The sequence below is a fragment of the Arachis ipaensis genome, chromosome B10 (assembly GCF_059453495.1).
Source record: "Arachis ipaensis isolate K30076 ecotype BB chromosome B10, ASM5945349v1, whole genome shotgun sequence".
Taxonomy (NCBI): Eukaryota; Viridiplantae; Streptophyta; class Magnoliopsida; order Fabales; family Fabaceae; genus Arachis; species Arachis ipaensis.
In genome coordinates this window covers 134406156-134425427 of record NC_142435.1, presented here as the reverse complement: position 1 = coordinate 134425427, position 19272 = coordinate 134406156, and the positions used below count along the sequence as shown (strand labels likewise).

General features: G+C 36.1%; 1 protein-coding gene across 1 annotated transcript; it reads left to right on the top strand.

The window, feature by feature from the left end:
- Positions 1–4363: 4363 nt before the first annotated feature.
- Positions 4364–4907, top strand: LOC110267538 (uncharacterized). Its single transcript, XM_021113211.2, has 2 exons — positions 4364–4462; positions 4614–4907. Exons 1-2 carry the CDS (start codon positions 4364–4366, stop codon positions 4905–4907), a joined length of 393 nt encoding a protein of 130 aa, XP_020968870.2.
- The last annotated feature ends 14365 nt before the right edge of the window (positions 4908–19272 follow it).

The following is a 19272-nucleotide window of genomic DNA, read 5'->3' as shown; positions in this document are numbered from 1 at the left end:
AATTTACCCCAAATATTAAGAATAAAAACGATACTTTCTAATAATACAAGCAACAATAATAAATGCAAGAAATGCAAGATTAGTAATAAATGTGATAATTATAGTTACTCAAAGTTTGGTAAGAATGGAAGAAAGGTTTTGACTTTTGTATTTGACAAATAACATGTTTGTACAAGTGTTTGGCTAATAATAATTTGTGTCTATATTTATAGGTATTTATACATAAAAAATATATAATTTATATTTATATTTTTTAAAATTTACACACATAAATTAATAAAATTTATTTATTAAAAATAATTTAATATTTGTGAATTATTAAAACTACTAAAAATGGCTCCTTAAATTTTTTATAAATTAATTAATTAAATTAAATACTATTGTTACAAAGCGATTCATCTATTAAACTGAACCAACATGATTTTTTTTAATAAGAAGTATAATATAATTACTGTCTGTTTAGTCTGTTAATCAAATTTCATCTATGTCCACACAATTTTTACTATCAAAACACATTTAATAATAATTTATTTGTGCAACATGTCTTATCTTGTTTATAGTATAAATGAAATAAATATATGCATATTTCGTTTACAGTAAAAACGAAATAAGACACATAAGCAAGTACACGTATCACATTTGTATATGTGATAAATGAGAAAGAGCTATCTCCACATATCTCGCTTACAGTCTAAACAAGATATGCACATACTTATTTTGTTTACATTGTAAACGAGATATACGTTGAGCTAAAACGTTGTCACTGTAAACGAGTTATAGTACGACAAATTTCAATCAACTATAAAAGAATCTACAAACCATTGGTATTCTCCAGAAACATCTTAATTCTTCTTCTCCTCTATTTCTTCAATAAGTTTAGTAGAAATATCTAATGGTAGTGATTTTTTTTGTTGTAACGCTGTATCCCAACTGTCACATGTGAAATAGTGACACTGGGTTATATTTGAGTATGAGAATCCTATTCTGATGCGCACTCGGAGAGCAGATTCTTTGTCTGAGTTAAAGAGTCTGATATTGATGCACCTCAGTGGTAATGAGAGAAAAGAGGTTGGAAGAGTTGGGTATAGGATGCTAGCACCGATGAAAAATGGTGTATTTCGGTTTTGTCTATTCTGGCTTGATGGTGATGAGCACGTGCGCCTCATGTTTGATGTTCCCGGGAGAATCATGGCTAAACAAGTGATGGAGTTTTCTGCTGAGGTTTGTGATGTTGGTGGTGGTGGTTCTGGTAGCTCGAATTTAGTCCAGGATGACGACCCACCTCTTGCACTACTACTCCTACATTGTGCTAGACCAGCGACAGGCATGAATGTGGATGGTGAGGAGTCTGATAAAGAGTATATTATCGATAGCAATGAAAGTGCTTCCTCTGAGGAAGATGACGAGGATGAGTTCGTACCAAATACTCCAGTTGGTGGATCAGTTTGATACCTTTTGTCTACTCCACAACCAATTCTAAAGTTATCAGCTATACCCAACCACTATCATACATTGAATTTGGATGCGATGCACGAGGTAACTCTATTTTCTAATATGTGTGCGGATGATTACAACACAGGCGACAGTGTGGAGTTTAGAGCTGGTCACAGATTTAGAAGCAGAGAGGTAGTCATGCAAAGCGTGAAGAATTATAGCATTCAGAGAAGTGTTGAGTATCAAGTTATGGAGTCGGATCGGTAAAAGTATCACGTGCGTTGCAGGCAATTTACTGATGGTTATCCTTGGAGTCTCCGTGTCGCCCTCCGACAGAATCTTGAATATTGATAAGCCTTACTTTGTATTTGAATGCATTATCTTATTTTAGTTAGAATTTTAACCAATTATATTTGCATTCGCTAGAGAGATGCATAAATTCGGTGGACCGCGCACCTGTTTAGCAGCTACCACGTCCCAAGATCATCGATAATTGGACAATAACCTCGTCTATAGAATCATCATGTCCCTCATACAGTCTAGCCCATCAGTTACTATCCCTATTCGACAGGGTACAGTGAGGCAGATCTATCACTTCAAACTTTCATACAAAAAGGTTTGGATGGCAAAGTAAAAGTCAATTGTACAGATATATGGTGATTGGGAGAAGTCATATAACAAGGCGTTGTGGTTGCTGCAAGCATTGCAGAATTGTTGTCCTGGCATAATATGTGATCTCAGTGCGGTACTGTATTATGATGGGCAGTTGGTGGTGCGTAACTGCTGCCAATTTGATAAGGTTTTCTGGGCATTTTCTCCCTGTATTGAAACTTTCAAGCATTGTAAGCCCTTCATCCCGGTGGATGGCATGCACCTATATGACAAATATGGGGGTGTGCTACTAATTGCAGTGGCACAAGGCTGTAACAGTAACATCAATGTCCCCTATTCTGTCTCGTCTCTCAACCATTCCGGACTCATGGCATGCAGTATGGGGTCGCCGTACGACATCCATAGGAACTGCATATTAAAGTGTAATAGAATCATTAGGACCAGTTCCGTACATAGAAGAACTAAATGTTTATCGACGACTAAATAAAAAAATGCGTGTACCTCATATAATTGCAACCGATCTAACACCGTATGCCATCGGAGGGCTCTCTGTTCATGATGGTCTCTACTCTGTTGGGACATGCTTATCAATGTGTTCACATATGAAATAATAAAATTGTCTCACTCCATGCAATGAAAAGTTTAATTACATAAATAGAAAAGAAAAAAACTATAAAAGAAAACAGTTACCTCATTACTAGGGGAAACCTCGGAATCTGTCTCTCAGGTGGACACCACTGAGGAAACTTATGGTATAACCACGAAACAAGAAGGGGAGTGCATCCAGCTATGTCGGTCGTATTTCGATGTGCTGCATAGCATAAGGAGTGGTACGTCCATGCAAGCATTGCGGATCCCCAAGACAAACCACGACATCTAGCAAAGTTATCCAAAAGTGGTAACCATCCGATATGCACCTGATTGTTTGACTTGTTTGTCATCAGGTAACCACCGATCAACAACAAGATGTAACACCTCGTGTACTGACGAAGGGTGGCTGCATCTGCATCCACTAGCCCAAAGCCATGTCATCTTGATACTAAATGACTCCTTCCTCTGGGCACCCTGCTACTGAGCATGAGGAGGTCTGGTAGCTAGGAGCTCCTCTACAAACTCCCATGTCGGGAGCTGGTACCAAGTCTGGAAGTCATGCAAGCACCTACTTACTAGCTCTTCGTGTGTGTGTAACCCTAGGTGGTATGCAACGTCCTGCAGGGTAATGGTGCACTCACCCCATGGCAGGTGGAAAGTTTGGGTCTCCGGACGCTATCGCTCCATGAATGTAGTGATAAGAGAGTTGTCAAACACGAAGTCCCTGAGCTACATCGTGTCGCCAAACCCAGCCTCTTTCAGGTAAAGGACAATGGTGTCCGGTGGTGTAAGAGTGTAGCTCACCCGCCTAGGTAGTATTAAGCGAGGCTTCTGTTGAAAAAAGAAACCTTTTAATAAAACATATATTTCAATTGTAAAATTTTGGATTTCAAACTATGTTTTCTACTATATTTAAAATTAAAATTAAAATATAAATTCGACTTAAAGAAATAAGATGACGTAATAAGCAGTTAATGAATAAATTAAATTAAATTAATTAGTAAATCAACATTTACTACAAATACATTCGACAACTAACAAATCTTAATAACTTGCCAACTAACTTATTTTATATTTCCGAAACATAATCTATTCTACTTATGTGTAACAGCATCAAACCTATCAAAGTACCCTAACTATAATCACATATGCTTACTTAATTAAAAGATAAAAACAACAACACTGACCTGGAAGTCGATTGCTCCCACAATGTGTCGAGTAGCATTCAGGCGCACTACAAGAGAGGCGGAGGATACTGGCCAAAAATTGCCGGCCGTTCATCCAATTGCCGCAGATAACAGATATACCAGCCATTGTAATTCCACTGCCGCATCATTTGATTGATTAGCGGCTACAGCATGAAGAACCGCCGGTAATCAGAACCTTTATATCAATTTTCATTTATTCAATCTCTTTTTTATCTTATAACCAACACCCCCTCCCCCAACATCTGTCAAAATCCCTAATCTCTGCTCCACTCTGCACCTCTGCGTGGTTGTGGAGTCGCGCGGCTGCATCCATCCTTCTCTCCCCAGTGTCAACCTTTTGCCTCTCCTCCACATGCACAATGCAAGAAATCACTGCTTCCTCCTCCACGGTGTGCAAAATCTGTAGTCTCCGCTCCACCGTGCGATTCTGTGTCGTCGTGGAGTGGACCACGTGGCTGCCCATACATCCACCTCTCATCGTTGTCGAAGAAGAAGAAGAAGATTTCTACTTTGATGCCATGGAAGAAGAAGAAGAAGATTTCTTTGATGAAATGGATGAAAACAGCCATGTTGATGGTGGTGTTGCCGACGATGATGCTCTTGATGAGTATGAGATGGTAACCCCTTTTCTTTTTCTGTTTCTATTTCTTTGAACCCTTTCAGTTATTCATCGAGTTCATATAAAAACCTTTTTTTTTAATTTGTTTATTTAAGAGAAAAATGGGGTATTTGTTTTCATGCTCATAAGGTGTTTGATGATTGTTGCAGCTCACTAAGGTAACTGATACATCAGCTGCACAAGCAAGGAAGGGAAAAGACATTCAGGGTATTCAGTGGGATAGATTGAACATATCAAGAGATAGTTACAGAGTTACAAGGCTTGAACAGTATAAGAATTATGAGAATATTCCTGCTTCTGGGGATGCTGTAAATGAGGTTTCTTTTTTTTTTTTAATATTTTTTGTTTTATCAAACCCTTTTCCTTTGGGATTATGGGGGGCAGGGAAAGATGTAGAAGTAAATTTTGTTTCTTTGTCTCTCAGGATTGTAAAAGGTCTGTGAAGGGTGAAAAATACTATGACTTTTTCTATAATACAAGAATGGTTAAACCTACCATCCTTCATTTTTAGGTTTGTTTGATTTTTCACATGATGCTCGGATTTTGTTGCTACTTGATTTTATTCCTATTATGTTTGTTGTATTGTTGATAAGTATTGTAGTGTTGCTTGATGAGAGTACATGGCTGAAAAGTTAAAAAATGAATGTAATTCTTGATGAAAGCCCCTAATTAACTAGTTGTGGAAGATATAAGCTGCTATAGATTCAATATATACATAATATTCGGTGGTTCTGCAGTACTTGTTTGGCAGTCTTGTCTTGTACAGCTGCATTTCTTCATATGTCCTATCTACTGCCTTCTTTGTCTCGCCACCGGCTCCCATCCAGCACCGCCGCGACCATCTTCTTCTCCTTCTTACAACCTTGCACTGTGATTCTCTAGCTCGCCCCTGCCTCTCTCATTTCCAGTCACAGAATCAGAACAGAGCCACTCCAGTTCCACCGAGTTCAGACGTAGCAGCGGTTGGTCACTGCCACTGCATCCCTCTCTCCTATGCTCTTGCTCTGTTCTTTGACTCAGGTTCTCAGATCACATTTTCTTCTATGTTTTAGTTAATTTATGATTAGTTATATGTTGATTCTAGTATTAATTTGATTTGATTAAGATTATTTACTATTGTTAGTTGAGTTTAGGTTAGAATTAGGATTTTCTGATTAGAATTAATGTTAGTTTATACATAGTTAAACATGCTGTTAAAAACTTCTTGAGTTTGAATTTCAATTTATTTGGATTGATTAACTGATACTTTGCTGAGTCACTACGAAATGCTGCTGATTTTTCATGTCATTGGTGCTGAATTTTGAATTGGTGTTGCAAAGAATACTTGTTACTGCTATTTTTGTGTTGTTTATGCTTTTGCATGCCAAGTGTTCAACAATATGCTAAGTGGTGTTTGGTGTGATGTGGATGTTGTGGAGTTTTCCTATTATGGAGCACCTGCACCAACTCCTAAAGAGCAATTATATACAGAGCTCGCTGATGGCTTAAGGGAAGCGATTCCTGTATTGGCTTTGGTTCTCAGATGCTTTTGCCTTGAATAATTGATTTCTTTTGTGTACTAAGTGAAATTCAAATGAAAACAATGATTCTTTTGTCATCTTGCCATAATCATTTTTTTTACTTTCATTATTCAGTAACTTCTTCTTTTTATATTTAGAATTATTCACTGTTTCATTTAGTCCTATTAAAATCTTATAGGTCTATTGTGGAAGATATGAGCAAGTGCTGTTGATGGATGATAAAAGATATTTAATAATTGTTCTTTGCGATGAAAGATAGAGCTTGTAGTATGGCAAGTGGAAGAGTTTAGTACACTGTAAATTCGGCTTTTAAGTAAAGGGATTATCAAACTAGCAATTTTAAGTTGGATTAAAATAGTAATTTACCTTCTTTTTCTTTCATTTTTTCTGAGTTTACCAATTGAGGGTTTTAGTGTTGTCTTAATTCATGACTCTCTGATTTGGATGATTAGATGCTTCTTTCTTTTACTAGTTAAAGGAGTTGATAGTATATAAACCCAGTTGTATTGTTGTTTTACATTAAGAATTCTTACATACTGGTTTTACTCTTCCATATATTGATTTGATCCTTTTTATCTTGAACCTTGGTCCAATGCTGGCATCTATCTGAATTTTTGGTATGTTTTCCCCTTCTCTAGTTTTCAATTTTTTAATTATTGTACTCAAGGTTGCAATCCAATAGACCTATGAAACCTTGGGGGCTATTGTAAAAAGTCGAACTGGAAATTAAGAAGTTGGTTTTCTTATGAATCGACATGTCACTATTGATTTGGACTATCCAAACCAAAAATGTTTCATCCGTTACTGCCAAGCCTTGGACTTGGTGTATATCTTGGTACTGTTGAGAGAACAACATCATTTATTACTAATAATCTTTGGTATGGCATTTTTGCAGGAACAAACCCAGGTAATGAAATTTTAAATTGCTGATTATTCTGAATTTATTACTTGCGGTCAAGAAGCAAAAGTTCTCAGTTAAGTGCTACTTGTTAATCTTAATATTTGGTATCTAATTTCATAGCCTTAATGTCAGGATAATACGTTTCATGTTGTTGCCTAGAAGTTCTTACAATAAGATAGTAAAAAACAGATTTGATTATCAAACTCATAGTAATCTAATGTCTTATCTGCTGGTCATGATTCTGCATTAGGATTTTGCATTTGTTCTAGATGCATCCTGGCCACACATGCATGTAACAATTTTGCTATCATACAGAAACTTTTGTGCGAGCCGACGGGGCCTTTATACCATTTGCTGAAGATTTCAATATGAACAATGTAACTACAATCGTAAAAGGTGTGGGAGATATTGGCAATGTGAATGTGATAGACTTGCAATTGCCAATAAGCAGTCTCATAGGGAGGCAAGTGAATAAAGTTGGAAGAAGTTCTGGGTTGACTACAGGGACTATTATGACCTACGCTCTAGAGTACAATGATGAGAAAGGGATTTGTTTTCTCACAGATTTTCTAGTTATTGGTGAGAACCAACAGACATTTGATCTCTAAGGTGATAGTGGAAGCCTCATTATCTTCATTGGTCAGAATGGGGAGAAGCCATGGCCTGTTGGCATTATCTGGGGTGGGACAGCTAATCGGGGTCGTCTGAAACTAAAAGTTGGTCAACCCCCAGAAAATTGGACAAGTGGAGTTGACCTTGGCCGACTTCTTGATCTACTCGAACTTGACCTCATAACAACAAATGAGGCACTCCAAGGGAACAACACTAGTGGAACTACCCTTTGGTAATTTCTAATTTATGTATTATTATCCTTTTAGTAATTCTCTAGTATTTTGGATGTGTATAACTTTATTATTTCTTATTGCTGCTTTTATTTTGTTCTTTTGTTGTTGATATCAATCTTAAAAGTAGTCTTTAGTTGTTGAATACTGTTTTTAAATCATGATGAATATCACATCAACCAGTGCAACTAAAAGAGGTTGCTGAATCAGGTGGCATTTAAAGGATGTAAAGAGTTTATGTAAGTTCTATATATGTTTGCAGGCTTTTCTCTTCAATGACTATTGGGAGGATATAGGGACAATCAGGTCACTCTTTGAGACAAATTTATCTCTCACCGAACATGTAAGTGTCATGTTTATCATAATCTAGCAGCAAGTTTACAATTATGTTTGTGTTTCCTACCAAAAATACTTCTTTAACTAATTTTCATTGATTATGATTTAAGATCAGTCACGTTACGTTTGTAAATTCAGCCATCCAGGTTTTGCTTTTAAGAAGCAGGAAAACCAATGTATACATCAAGGAGAAACTTCCCACATCGAATATTGATAATAGCAAGGTTGGTACAGAAAAAAATAATACTAACTTGGTAGTATTTTATAACTAAGTATCAAAAGTCATATATATCACTCGTTTAAGTGTGTGTTCGATTGTTTAATTAGACTAAAATATTGTTATTTATCCTTATGCAGATTATTGACTCAATAATATCGCATGGTTGAATTCCGTGGAAGGACAGAGTGAAAAATAGAATCCTAGGATTAGACTTATTTTTATTTGAAGCAAACATTTTTTAAATTTGATTATGCAATTTTTAGCAAGAGATTTACTATATTGATATTTTTATAAAGATATTATTTTATTTTTCAGTTAATTTTGTTATTTTTACCACAAGTTTATATTTAATAGATGAAAAATATGAAGATTTATAGCATTAAAAATCCAAAAAAGGCCAAAAAATTTATCTCTAAAATTAAACAAAAAAAAATTCAGCATTTTTTAAAAGGAAATTTTTTTTTAATTTGTATTGAAAATAGCGGCGATTTTATAACCGCCGCAAATAGTCATAAATAAAAAACGTCAAAACATTGCGGCGGTTCATAACCGCCGATAAAAAATTGACTAAATTCTATACTTGTATATCACGGCGGTTTAAAACTGCCGCTAAATTAGTTGTCGCAAAATACTGATTCAGCGGCGGTTATACCAGTGGTTGCTGGAAACTGCCACAAAACCTAATCCCAGCGCCCATAACCAGGGCGGTCCACTAAACCGCCGGCCTTTGATTTTGCGGCGGTTTAAAACCGCCGCTAATTGGAGAAAAACCGCCGCTAAGCAGCGTCTATGCTGTAGTGGCGGTTGATGTCATCGTTCCGTACATCTGCGCACACCATAACGTCCAAGTATCTCAAGAATATCAACAAAACGTGCGACAAAGAGAGAAATGAAGGTTGATGGGTATGGATAGTGACACTACGGGCGTTGTGAACGAGTTACTTATATAGGTGCATCTAAGCCTTATTTCGTTTACAGTGTAAACGAAATAAGTATGTGCATAGAGTAAACGAGATAAGCCACACGTCAGATCACGTATACAAATGTGATACGTGTACTTGCTAACATGTCTTATTTTGTTTACATTGTAAACGAGATATACACTACTTATTCGTTTATATTGTAAACGAAATAAGACATGCTGCATAAATTGAAAAAATGCTCTAAATAATTTATATTCATAAATAAAATATTTATTTTATTTATTTAAAAAAAATCCCTACATCTTTAAGGCAAAGACAAAATAGAGGAACCTCCAATATTAAATTATCCTTTAAAGGAATTGTATTTTTCAACTACAGGATCCTATGATTTAAATTAGAGTTAATAGTCAAAATCGTCCTTGAAAGATTACTCGATCTCCATTTTGATCCCCAAAGATAAAATTAATCAAAATAATCCTCGAAAGATAACCGTGTTAGTGGAGTTCATCCTTCCGTCATCTCAGTTGATGACGTGGCTAACAGTAGGTGAAGTGGAACATCAACTGATAACAGGGCACACCCAAAACGACGTAGTTTCCTTTTTCCCCTCCAAGTGTTGAAACAATGTCGTTTGATGTTCAGAATGGACATTCAAATGTTCCTCTCCATCACCACCTCTCATAACAGCCAACTCTCTGTTTCGCTCCAAAACCTTTCTTTTTCAGCGTGAAATGCAAGTGTCTGAGGTGGTGCATCGGCGGTGGCGCTGCGAGATCTTGCGACGTTAAAAATCCTTAATTTTAAGCATTTTTGGCAACCTTTTTGCAAGATGGGTACGTGTCAGGTGAACGGAGGCGGAGGCAGTGGCGATGGTGGCGGCGTAGGTTCTAATAATGGTGGTGGTGGTGGTTACTGTGACATGAGCTGCTAATCTTCGGGTTTTATTTTCTTCAGTGGTGGTGATTCTGTCAAAAGTTTTATTGTTTTCTTTGTTCTATATTTATTTTTCCCTTCTAGAATTTTTCTATGCAATTTTTACCTGCAAAGATCCTACTTATTCTTTAGTACTAGTATTTTGTTAGTGAAGTCAACCTTTGCATTCATGTTGTTATTATTACTCCTTAATTCCCTGGATGTTAGAACCAATGAACCCTAATCCCAATCTCAAGCATAAATACCTCTTCTCCTCCATGTTGATGGCGGTGGCGGCTGTGGGGAAGTACTATCATGTGGTGGGGCTGAGTCTCCCAGAGTTGTTTCCATACTTGTGTAATCAAATCTATGTATTTTAAAGATGGATTTATTGGTGATCAACTGGTATATCAAGTTACCTCAATATGGGTTCTATCCATTATGCAGAGAAGCTGTTCGGTGAAATACCCAACAAGAATTTTGTGTCGTGAAACTCCTTGATTTCTGGGTTTTCGAAAATGGGCCACCTTGATAGGTGTATTAGTTTGTTTTCTATGATGAAATCTAAGTTTGCACTGGAATTGAATGAGCTTACACTACTATTTGTTATTTCAGTTTGTGCTTCTGCTAAGGCTAAGGATGAAAGATCGGTATCTTCATTGTTGTACATTGAAGTTGGATATGCTAGCTGAGGAACGTATAAGGTCATCCAACTGGAGAAGAAGACTTATTTATGCTTGAAATTGGAATTAGGGTTTTGGGACTGATTTGACTTAATTTAACAAACTTATCTTGTCATTATAACGTTTGAGGTGTGCCACGCTATCAGTTAACGTTTCACATCAGCGAACGTTAGCCAGCTCATCAACTGAGATGACGGAAGGACGAACTCCACCAACACAGTTATCTTTCGGGGACTCTTTTGATTAATTTTATCTTTCAGAGACCAAAATGGAGATCGAGTAATCTTTCAGGGACGATTTTGACTATTAACTCATTTAAATTAAATACGAGCGTTTTACATTAATTGCCGTCATGTTTAATTATTAAGAGTCCAATATTAACTTAAATTCTTATTATCAAAGGTTTATTTATTTTGTATTCTAACAACATATATTAAGATTGTAAATTAAATTTTTTTATTAAAAATATAAAAACTTAAATTTTAATGTATTTATTTTATATTTATTAAATAAAATTTAAAATATTTCACTAATAATAAATTTATCATGTACCCTTAAAACACATGTTAGTTAAATTCTATTATTAAACCCGGGAGCGGAAGGTAATAAGATTATAAAAAATATTATTTGCATAAAAAAATCATCTATTAAAATTAGCTATTATATAAATATATATGTAATTTAATTAATTTTAATGTGTATTTTATATTTTAACGTGTATTATATATTGATAACATATTTTTAGTGTATAGTTAATATGATTGTAAAATTATTGAAATGAATTACTTATTTAAAATAAGAAACTTTATTATAACAATAGGTTTGAAAATTTAAAGAGTAAGCTACTAAAATAGTTTCAAAAATTCACATTATTGACAAAAAAAATTCTAAAAAATATTAATAATAAATAAGTCCCTAAAAAGATTCAAAAAATGTGACAAAAAGAAATAGATAAATATTTATTGTAAAAAAGATTTTGGAGATCATATTTTGATACAATTTTTTATAAGCATTATTAGAAAAATAAAATCTTTTCATCTTTAAAATTTAGTAATTTTATGTTAAGTTATTTTTTTATAAAAAATTGTGAATAACAAATTTTTTTTTGAAAAATAAAACGACAAATTTAGATATCAAACTTTGCTTCAAATTTTTTTGTACACTTTTTAAATATTTATTCAAATGTTGTCACAAAAATTCAAATCAAATAGAGATAAATCGTTTGCTAAATATGAAAGTTCTTTTGTCACTTAAAAAAAATAGCATATTCGTTGGATATTCAAATTATTCAAAAACTATTTTGTCAATAACATCTTTTTAAAAAAATTTTGTCGGCGCCTAAATTTTTGTACCAAATTACTAATCAATTCAAATTTCAAATGATTAATATGGACTATAACAGGGGATGAACCTTGGATTTAGGGGGATTTAGCAATCCTAGAAACAATTAAAATGCTAGACTAAAAAGAGTGGCATCATCATTAAACTTGATTTCAAAAAGGCATATGATCCAGTAAAATAGTCTTTTATGGACCGCGTGCTAAAAACAATAGACTTCGGTGATGAACGAAGAAAATGGATTAATGATTTGTTCAATACTACTACAATATATGTGTAAATGGATCTCCAACTGAACCATTTTCAATGGAGAGAGAATTGCGACAAGAGGACCCAATTTTTCTGTTTTGTTTATAAGAGCGAGAGAGATGAGGATTATATCATCCTGCAATAGGGTCCCCATTGAAGATCCGTTTAATGAACACTCTAATCTCAAATCAAATGGCTCTTGAAAGGATATAATAAGTGGTGTGAAGGATAACCAACTCTGCAATGAGACAAGAAGTGTGGGGTTGAGACTATGTGTTGGCAATGGTGAATCAACGAGGTTTTTTGAAAAGATAAATGGTTAGCGAAAATGACTCTCAAAGAAAATTTTCCAAGACTTTATCTTGTTTCTACTCAAAAGAAGGAACTTATTGCAAATTGTGATTTTTGGATGGCATTAGATGGGTTTGGAACCTCAGATGAAGGAGAAACCTCTTTGAGTGAGAGTGCAAAAACTATGAGAACTTACATATATAGTATCACAAAATGTATTTTTAAATGTAGGTACTCAGGACAAGTTTATTTAGTGCTTTTCCGATGATGAGAGTTTCTCAATGAAATCTTTTACAAATGAGGTGATTGCAAAATCGTGTGGCCTACCAAATTTACGGCATACTTTTAACAATATATGGAGAGATGATGAGATAATTTGCTGTGCTTGGCAAGCTTAATATCATGAATCAATGTGCTAGCAACCAATAAGGTAACTTGTATATTGTGTGACTTAGAGGAAGAGGATGAATATCACCTCTTTATTCATTGTAATTATGCATCATGTTTATGGGTGAAAGTTTTGGAGAGTAGTAGAGTGAGTTGGGTTAGTCCGAAAGAGATAAGAGCTTTTTTTGAGTCCGATTGTAAGAGGTTATAAGAAAAGGAGTCACTTAGATAAAGACGTCAAAAACGTCTTTTTTTAAAGATGTTTTTTAAAAATTAAAATTTAACACATATAATCAATTAAATTGTATTATTTTTTATTAAAAGTTAGACCGGACAAATCAGTTTATCAAAAAAATTAATAAATTAAATTTTAAATTGGTATAAATTAATATTTTTTATAAAAAATTACTATAATATCCCTATTATAAAGCACAACTAAAATATCTCTATTATATATATATATATATATATATATATTAATTTTGAAAATTTTAAATTCTAACCCTATAACGACAAAGAAGAAAAAGACTAGAATTTAGAATTTTCAAAATTAATATATATAATAAGGTATTTTAGTCATTTTATATAATAAGGGCATTGTAGTCATTTTTTATAAAAAAATATTAATTTAGACCGATTCAAAATTTAATTCACTATTTTTCAGTCAAATTAATTTATCTGACCTAATTTTGATAAAAATAACACAATTTAAGTGATTATATGTGTTAAATTTTAATTATTAAAAAACATATTTAAAAAAAGATGTTTGATGCATCTTTATGGGAGTATCTCCTATAAGAAAACGTGGATAAACATATGGTTTGTAATTATTTGATGGTATAGAGAATTAGGAATAAAAAAAATCTTTTAAAATAAAATTACTATTTCGGAGGAGGCATGGGATATCATTCTAAATAATTTAAAAGAGTGGGAGTCAATTAACAAAAAAGGTATTACTTTAATAAATAATTTGGAGGTGGAGAGGCCGTCAGTCGAGAAGTGTGGATATGATTTATCATGATGGATTTGTGTGGAATATATGTTCAAAACAAGGTATATGGCATTGGATGGATATTTGTTAAATGAAGAAAATAAATTGATTGTGCTTGTATGTGAGATTTTGCCATCAAGTTCGAACATAAATGCGTTGATGGAAGCATTTGATGGAGGGATATAATGCAATAACTTTAGATCAATTTGTTTTCAAAACATGTGAACTATACTTGGTAAAGTGATCGTATGGTACGTGTTGATAATGTTTATTAGAAATTGAATTTTGAAAAGAACAGGTTTAAGAACTTCATTCAACATTTCGAAATGGTGAAAATTTAATATGCTAAAATGAAAGAGTTCTGTCACTTTAATAATTAGAGGAATATAGCAAATAGTGAATATTATAATAAAATAGCTTGGTTTTAAGTATTTTGTTTAACTAGATAGTTTTTTTTTTTTTATTTTGTGATACTATATTGGTGACTTCTTGATGATAATATCGAAGGAGAGGCACCAGTTTAGTAAAATATAGGTGTGACTATATATATATATTGTTGCGGCCTGGCCCAAACCCTCTACGGGTTGGCCCGACCCAAGCGTCACCCGACCCTAACGGTCAGAGGTAAGGCGCTCCACAGCCGACCCGGACGCGTGTCCCCGACAGCTCACCTACAGCTGTGAGGAGAACGTCTCAGAAAAAGTGAGCCTGTCCTTGCAGGGCCCACCTCTGACACAGTATATAAGGGGAAGGTTTTTACCCTTCCCCCAAGATACGTTACATGACTCTACCCCCTTTTTCACCTGCACACTTCATTGACTTGCGCGTCGGAGTGTCTTTGCAGGTGACACCCTCCTTTCACACCTGAAGAGCTCGGGACCTCGCCTACTCCAACCCGGAGACGTACAACCAGACGACCTCCCTTTTTGTTGATCAAGATACTCACCCGATCAGTCCGGTACCCGACTTACCGAACATTGGCGCCGTCTGTGGGAACGATCCATGGACTTCGTACTGGTCCAAAGTGGAACAGGCTGCGAGGCCGAGCCCGGAGGGGACGCTGCCGCGACTACTTCCCAGCAGCGCACAAGATCCCCTCCAAGACACCCAACACAATCTCGCGAAGGATGCCTGGTGTGCAGAAATTGTGATTACACTTTGATTATGTAAAATTCATCGCTCTTTCTTTCCCTGGTAATGGCGCCAAAAACATGATGCCAATACCATGGTTCACAACTTCGCACAACTAACCAGCAAGTGCACTGGGTCGTCCAAGTAATACCTTACGTGAGTAAGGGTCGAATCCCACGGAGATTGTTGGTATGAAGCAAGCTATGGTCACCTTGTAAATCTCAGTCAGGCAGATATAAAATAGTAATGGGGTTTTCGAAATTAATTAATAAAAGAAGGATAGAAATACTTATGTAAATCATTGGTGAGAATTTCAGATAAGCGTATGGAGATGCAATCGTTCCTCTGAACCTCTGCTTTCCTGCTGTCTTCATCCAATCAGTCTTACTCCTCTCTATGGCTGGCTTTATGTAAGGATGTCACCGGTGCCAATGGCTACTTTCAATCTCTCTCGGGAAAATGGTCCAAATTCTCTGTCACAGCACGGCTAATCGTCTGGAGGCATCACCCTTGTCGTTGGTTGCATCCTATTCCTCTCTGTGAAAAATGGTTCGATGCGCTGTTACTGCATGGCTAATCATCTTGGAGGTTCTCGATCATACTGGAATAGGATTTACTATCCTTTTGCGTCTTTCACTATGCCCAGCACTCGCGAGTTTGGAGTTCGTCACAGTCATTCAATCCCGGAGTCCTACTCGGAATACCACAGACAAGGTTTATACTTTCCGGACTCTCATGAATGCCGCCATCAATCTAGCTTATACCACGAAGATTCTGATTAAGAGATCTAAGAGATACTCATTCAATCTAATGTAGAACGGAAGTGGTTGTCAGGCACGCGTTCATAGGGAATGATGATGATTGTCACGTTCATCACATTCAGGTTGAAGTGCGAATGAATATATTAGAAGCAAAATAAGATGAATTGAATAGAAAACAGTAGTACTTTGCATTAATCTTTGAGGAACAGCAGAGCTCCACACCTTAATCTATGGAGTGTAGAAACTCTACCGTTAAAAATACATAAGTAAAAGGTCCAGGCATGGCCGAATGGCCAGCCCCTCTGATCTAAGAACCAGGCGTCCAAAGATATCTAATACAATAGTAAAAAGTCCTATTTATAATAAACTAGCTACTAGGGTTTACAGAAGTAAGTAATTGATGCATAAATCCACTTCCGGGGCCCACTTGGTGTGTGCTTGGGCTGAGCTTGAGTGTTGCACGTGTAGAGGTCCTTCTTGGAGTTGAACGCCAGCTTTTGTGCCAGTTTGGGCGTTGAACTCCACTTTGCAACTTGTTTCTGGCGCTGGACGCCAGAATTGGGCAGAGAGCTAGCGTTGAACGCCAGTTTGCGTCGTCTAAACTTGGGCAAAGTATGGACTATTATATATTTCTGGAAAGCCCTGGATGTATACTTTCTAACGCAATTGGAAGCGTGCCATTTCGAGTTCTGTAGCTCCAGAAAATCTACTTTGAGCGCAGGGAGGTCAGAATCCAACAGCATCAGCAGTCCTTCTTCAACCTCTGAATCTGATTTTTGCTCAAGTCCCTCAATTTCAGCCAGAAAATCCCTGAAATCACAGAAAAACACAAAAACTCATAGTAAAGTCCAGAAATGTGAATTTAACATAAAAACTAATGAAAACATCCCTAAAAGTAACTAGATTCTACTAAAAACATACTAAAAACAATGCCAAAAAACGTATAAATTATCCGCTCATCACAACACCAAACTTGAATTGTTGCTTGTCCCCAAGCAACTGAAAATCAAATAGGATAAAAAGAAGAGAATATACTATAAATTCCAAACTATCAATGAAACATAGCTTCAATTAAATGAGCGGGACTTATAGCTTTTTGCCTCTTGAATAGTTTTGGCATCTCACTTTATCCATTGAGGTTCAGAATGATTGGCATCTATAGGAACTCAGAGTTCAGATAGTGTTATTGATTCTCCTAGTTCAGTATGATGATTCTTGAACACAGCTTCTTTATGAGTCTTGACCGTGGCCCTAAGCACTTTGTTTTTCAGTATTACCACCGGATACATAAATGCCACAGACACATAATTGGGTGAACCTTTTCAGATTGTGACTCAGCTTTGCTAAAGTCCCCAATTAGAGGTGTCCAGGGTTCTTAAGCACACTCTTCTTTTGCTTTGGACCTTGACTTTAACCGCCCAGTCTCAAGTTTTCACTTTACACCTTTACGCCACAAGCACATGGTTAGGGACAGCTTGGTTTAGCCGCTCAGACCAGGATTTTATTCCTTTAGGCCCTCCTATCCACTGATGCTCAAAGCCTTGGGATCCTTTTTATTTGCCCTTGCCTTTTGGTTTTAAGGGTTATTGGCTTTTTGCTCTTGCCTCTTGGTTTTAAGAGCTTTTGGCTTTTTCTGCTTGCTTTTTCTATTTTTTTCGCCTATTATTATTATTATTATTTTTTTTCTGCAAGCTTTGTTCTTTGCTGCTTTTTCTTGCTTCAAGAATCATATTTATGATCTTTCAGATTATCAAATAACATGTTTCCTAGTCATCATTCTTTCAAGAGACAACATATTTAACATTCTTAAACAACAACTTCAAAAGACATATGCACTGTTCAAGCATTCATTCAGAAAACAAGAAGCATTGTCATCACATCAATATAATTAAACTAAGTTCAAGGATGAATTTGAAACTCATGTACTTCTTGTTCTTTTGAATTAAAACAGTTTGTATTTAAGAGAGGTGATGGATTCATAGGACATTCATAACTTTAAGACATAGTTACTAACTACTAATGATCATGTAATGAAGACACAAACATAGATAAGCACTTAGCATAGAAAACGAAAAACAGAAGAAATAAGAACAAGGAATGAATCCACCTTAGTGATGGTGGCGTTTCCTTCTTGAGGAAACAATGATGTCCTTGAGCTCTTCTATGTCTCTTCCTTGTCTTTGTTGCTCCTCCCTCATTGCTTTTTGATCCTCTCTTATTTCATGAAGGATGATGGAGTGCTCTTGATGTTCCACCCTTAATTGTGTTGGAACTTAATTCTCCTAGGGAAGTGTTGATTTGCTCCCAATAGTTTTGTGGAGGAAGATGCATTTGAGGCATCTCTGAGATCTCATGGTGATGAGCTTGAAAGGGACCTCAGGGATCACTTTCTTCTTGGCCACAACATCATAGAAGTGGTCTTGATGAGCTTTGGAGATGAATATTTTCATCTCCCATGACTCGAAGGTGGAAGCTTTTGTCTTCCCTTTCCCTTTTCTAGAGGATTCTCCGGTCTTAGGTGCCATCAATGGTAATGAAAAAACAAAAAGCTTATACTTTTACCACACCAAACTTAGAATATTGCTCGCCCTCGAGCAAGAAAAGAAAGAATAGATGAAGAAGAAGAAGAAAATATGGAGAAGAGGGGGGGTGTGTTTCGGCCAAGAAGGGAAAGAGAGGGTTGTGTTGTGTGAAAATGAAGAAGAATGGAAGGCTTTATATAGGGAAGGGAGGGGGGGTGAAGGTGAAGGGTTTTGTGGAAGAGTGTTTATTGGGAATAGAGGATGATTGAGAAGAGAGAAGAGAGTGAGTGGAGGTAGGTGGGGATCCTGTGGGGTCCACAGATCCTGAGATGATCCTGTAGGGTCCACAGATCCTGAGATGATCCTGTGGGGTCCACAGATCCTGAGATGATCATGTGGGGTCCACAGATCCTGAGGTGTTCAAGGAATTACAACCTTGCACCAAATTAGGCATGTAAAATGCCCTTGCACACAACTCTGGGCGTTCAGCGCCAGGTTGGTGCCCATTTTGGGCGTTCAACGCCCATTTGTTGCCCATTTCTGGCGTTGAACGCCAGAACCATGCTTGTTCTGGGCGTTCAGCGCCAGCTCTTCTCCAGGGTGCAATTCTGGCGTTCAGCGCCCAGATGATGCCCATTTTGGGCGTTCAGCGCCAGAACCATGCTCTGTTCTGGCGTTGAACGTCAGGCAGGTGCTTCCTCCAGGGTGTGATTTTTCTTCTACTGTTTTTGATTCTGTTTCTAAATTTTTCGTTTATTTTATGACTCCACATGATCATGAAAAAACAAAAATAAAATTAGA

Excerpts from the sequence above, each read along its gene's own strand:
- LOC110267538 (XM_021113211.2), top strand. The coding sequence starts at position 4,364 with ATGGAAGAAGAAGAAGAAGATTTCTTTGATGAAATGGATGAAAACAGC. Across the intron at positions 4,463-4,613 it reads CTCTTGATGAGTATGAGATG|CTCACTAAGGTAACTGATAC; the intron begins GTAACCCCTTTT and ends TGATTGTTGCAG.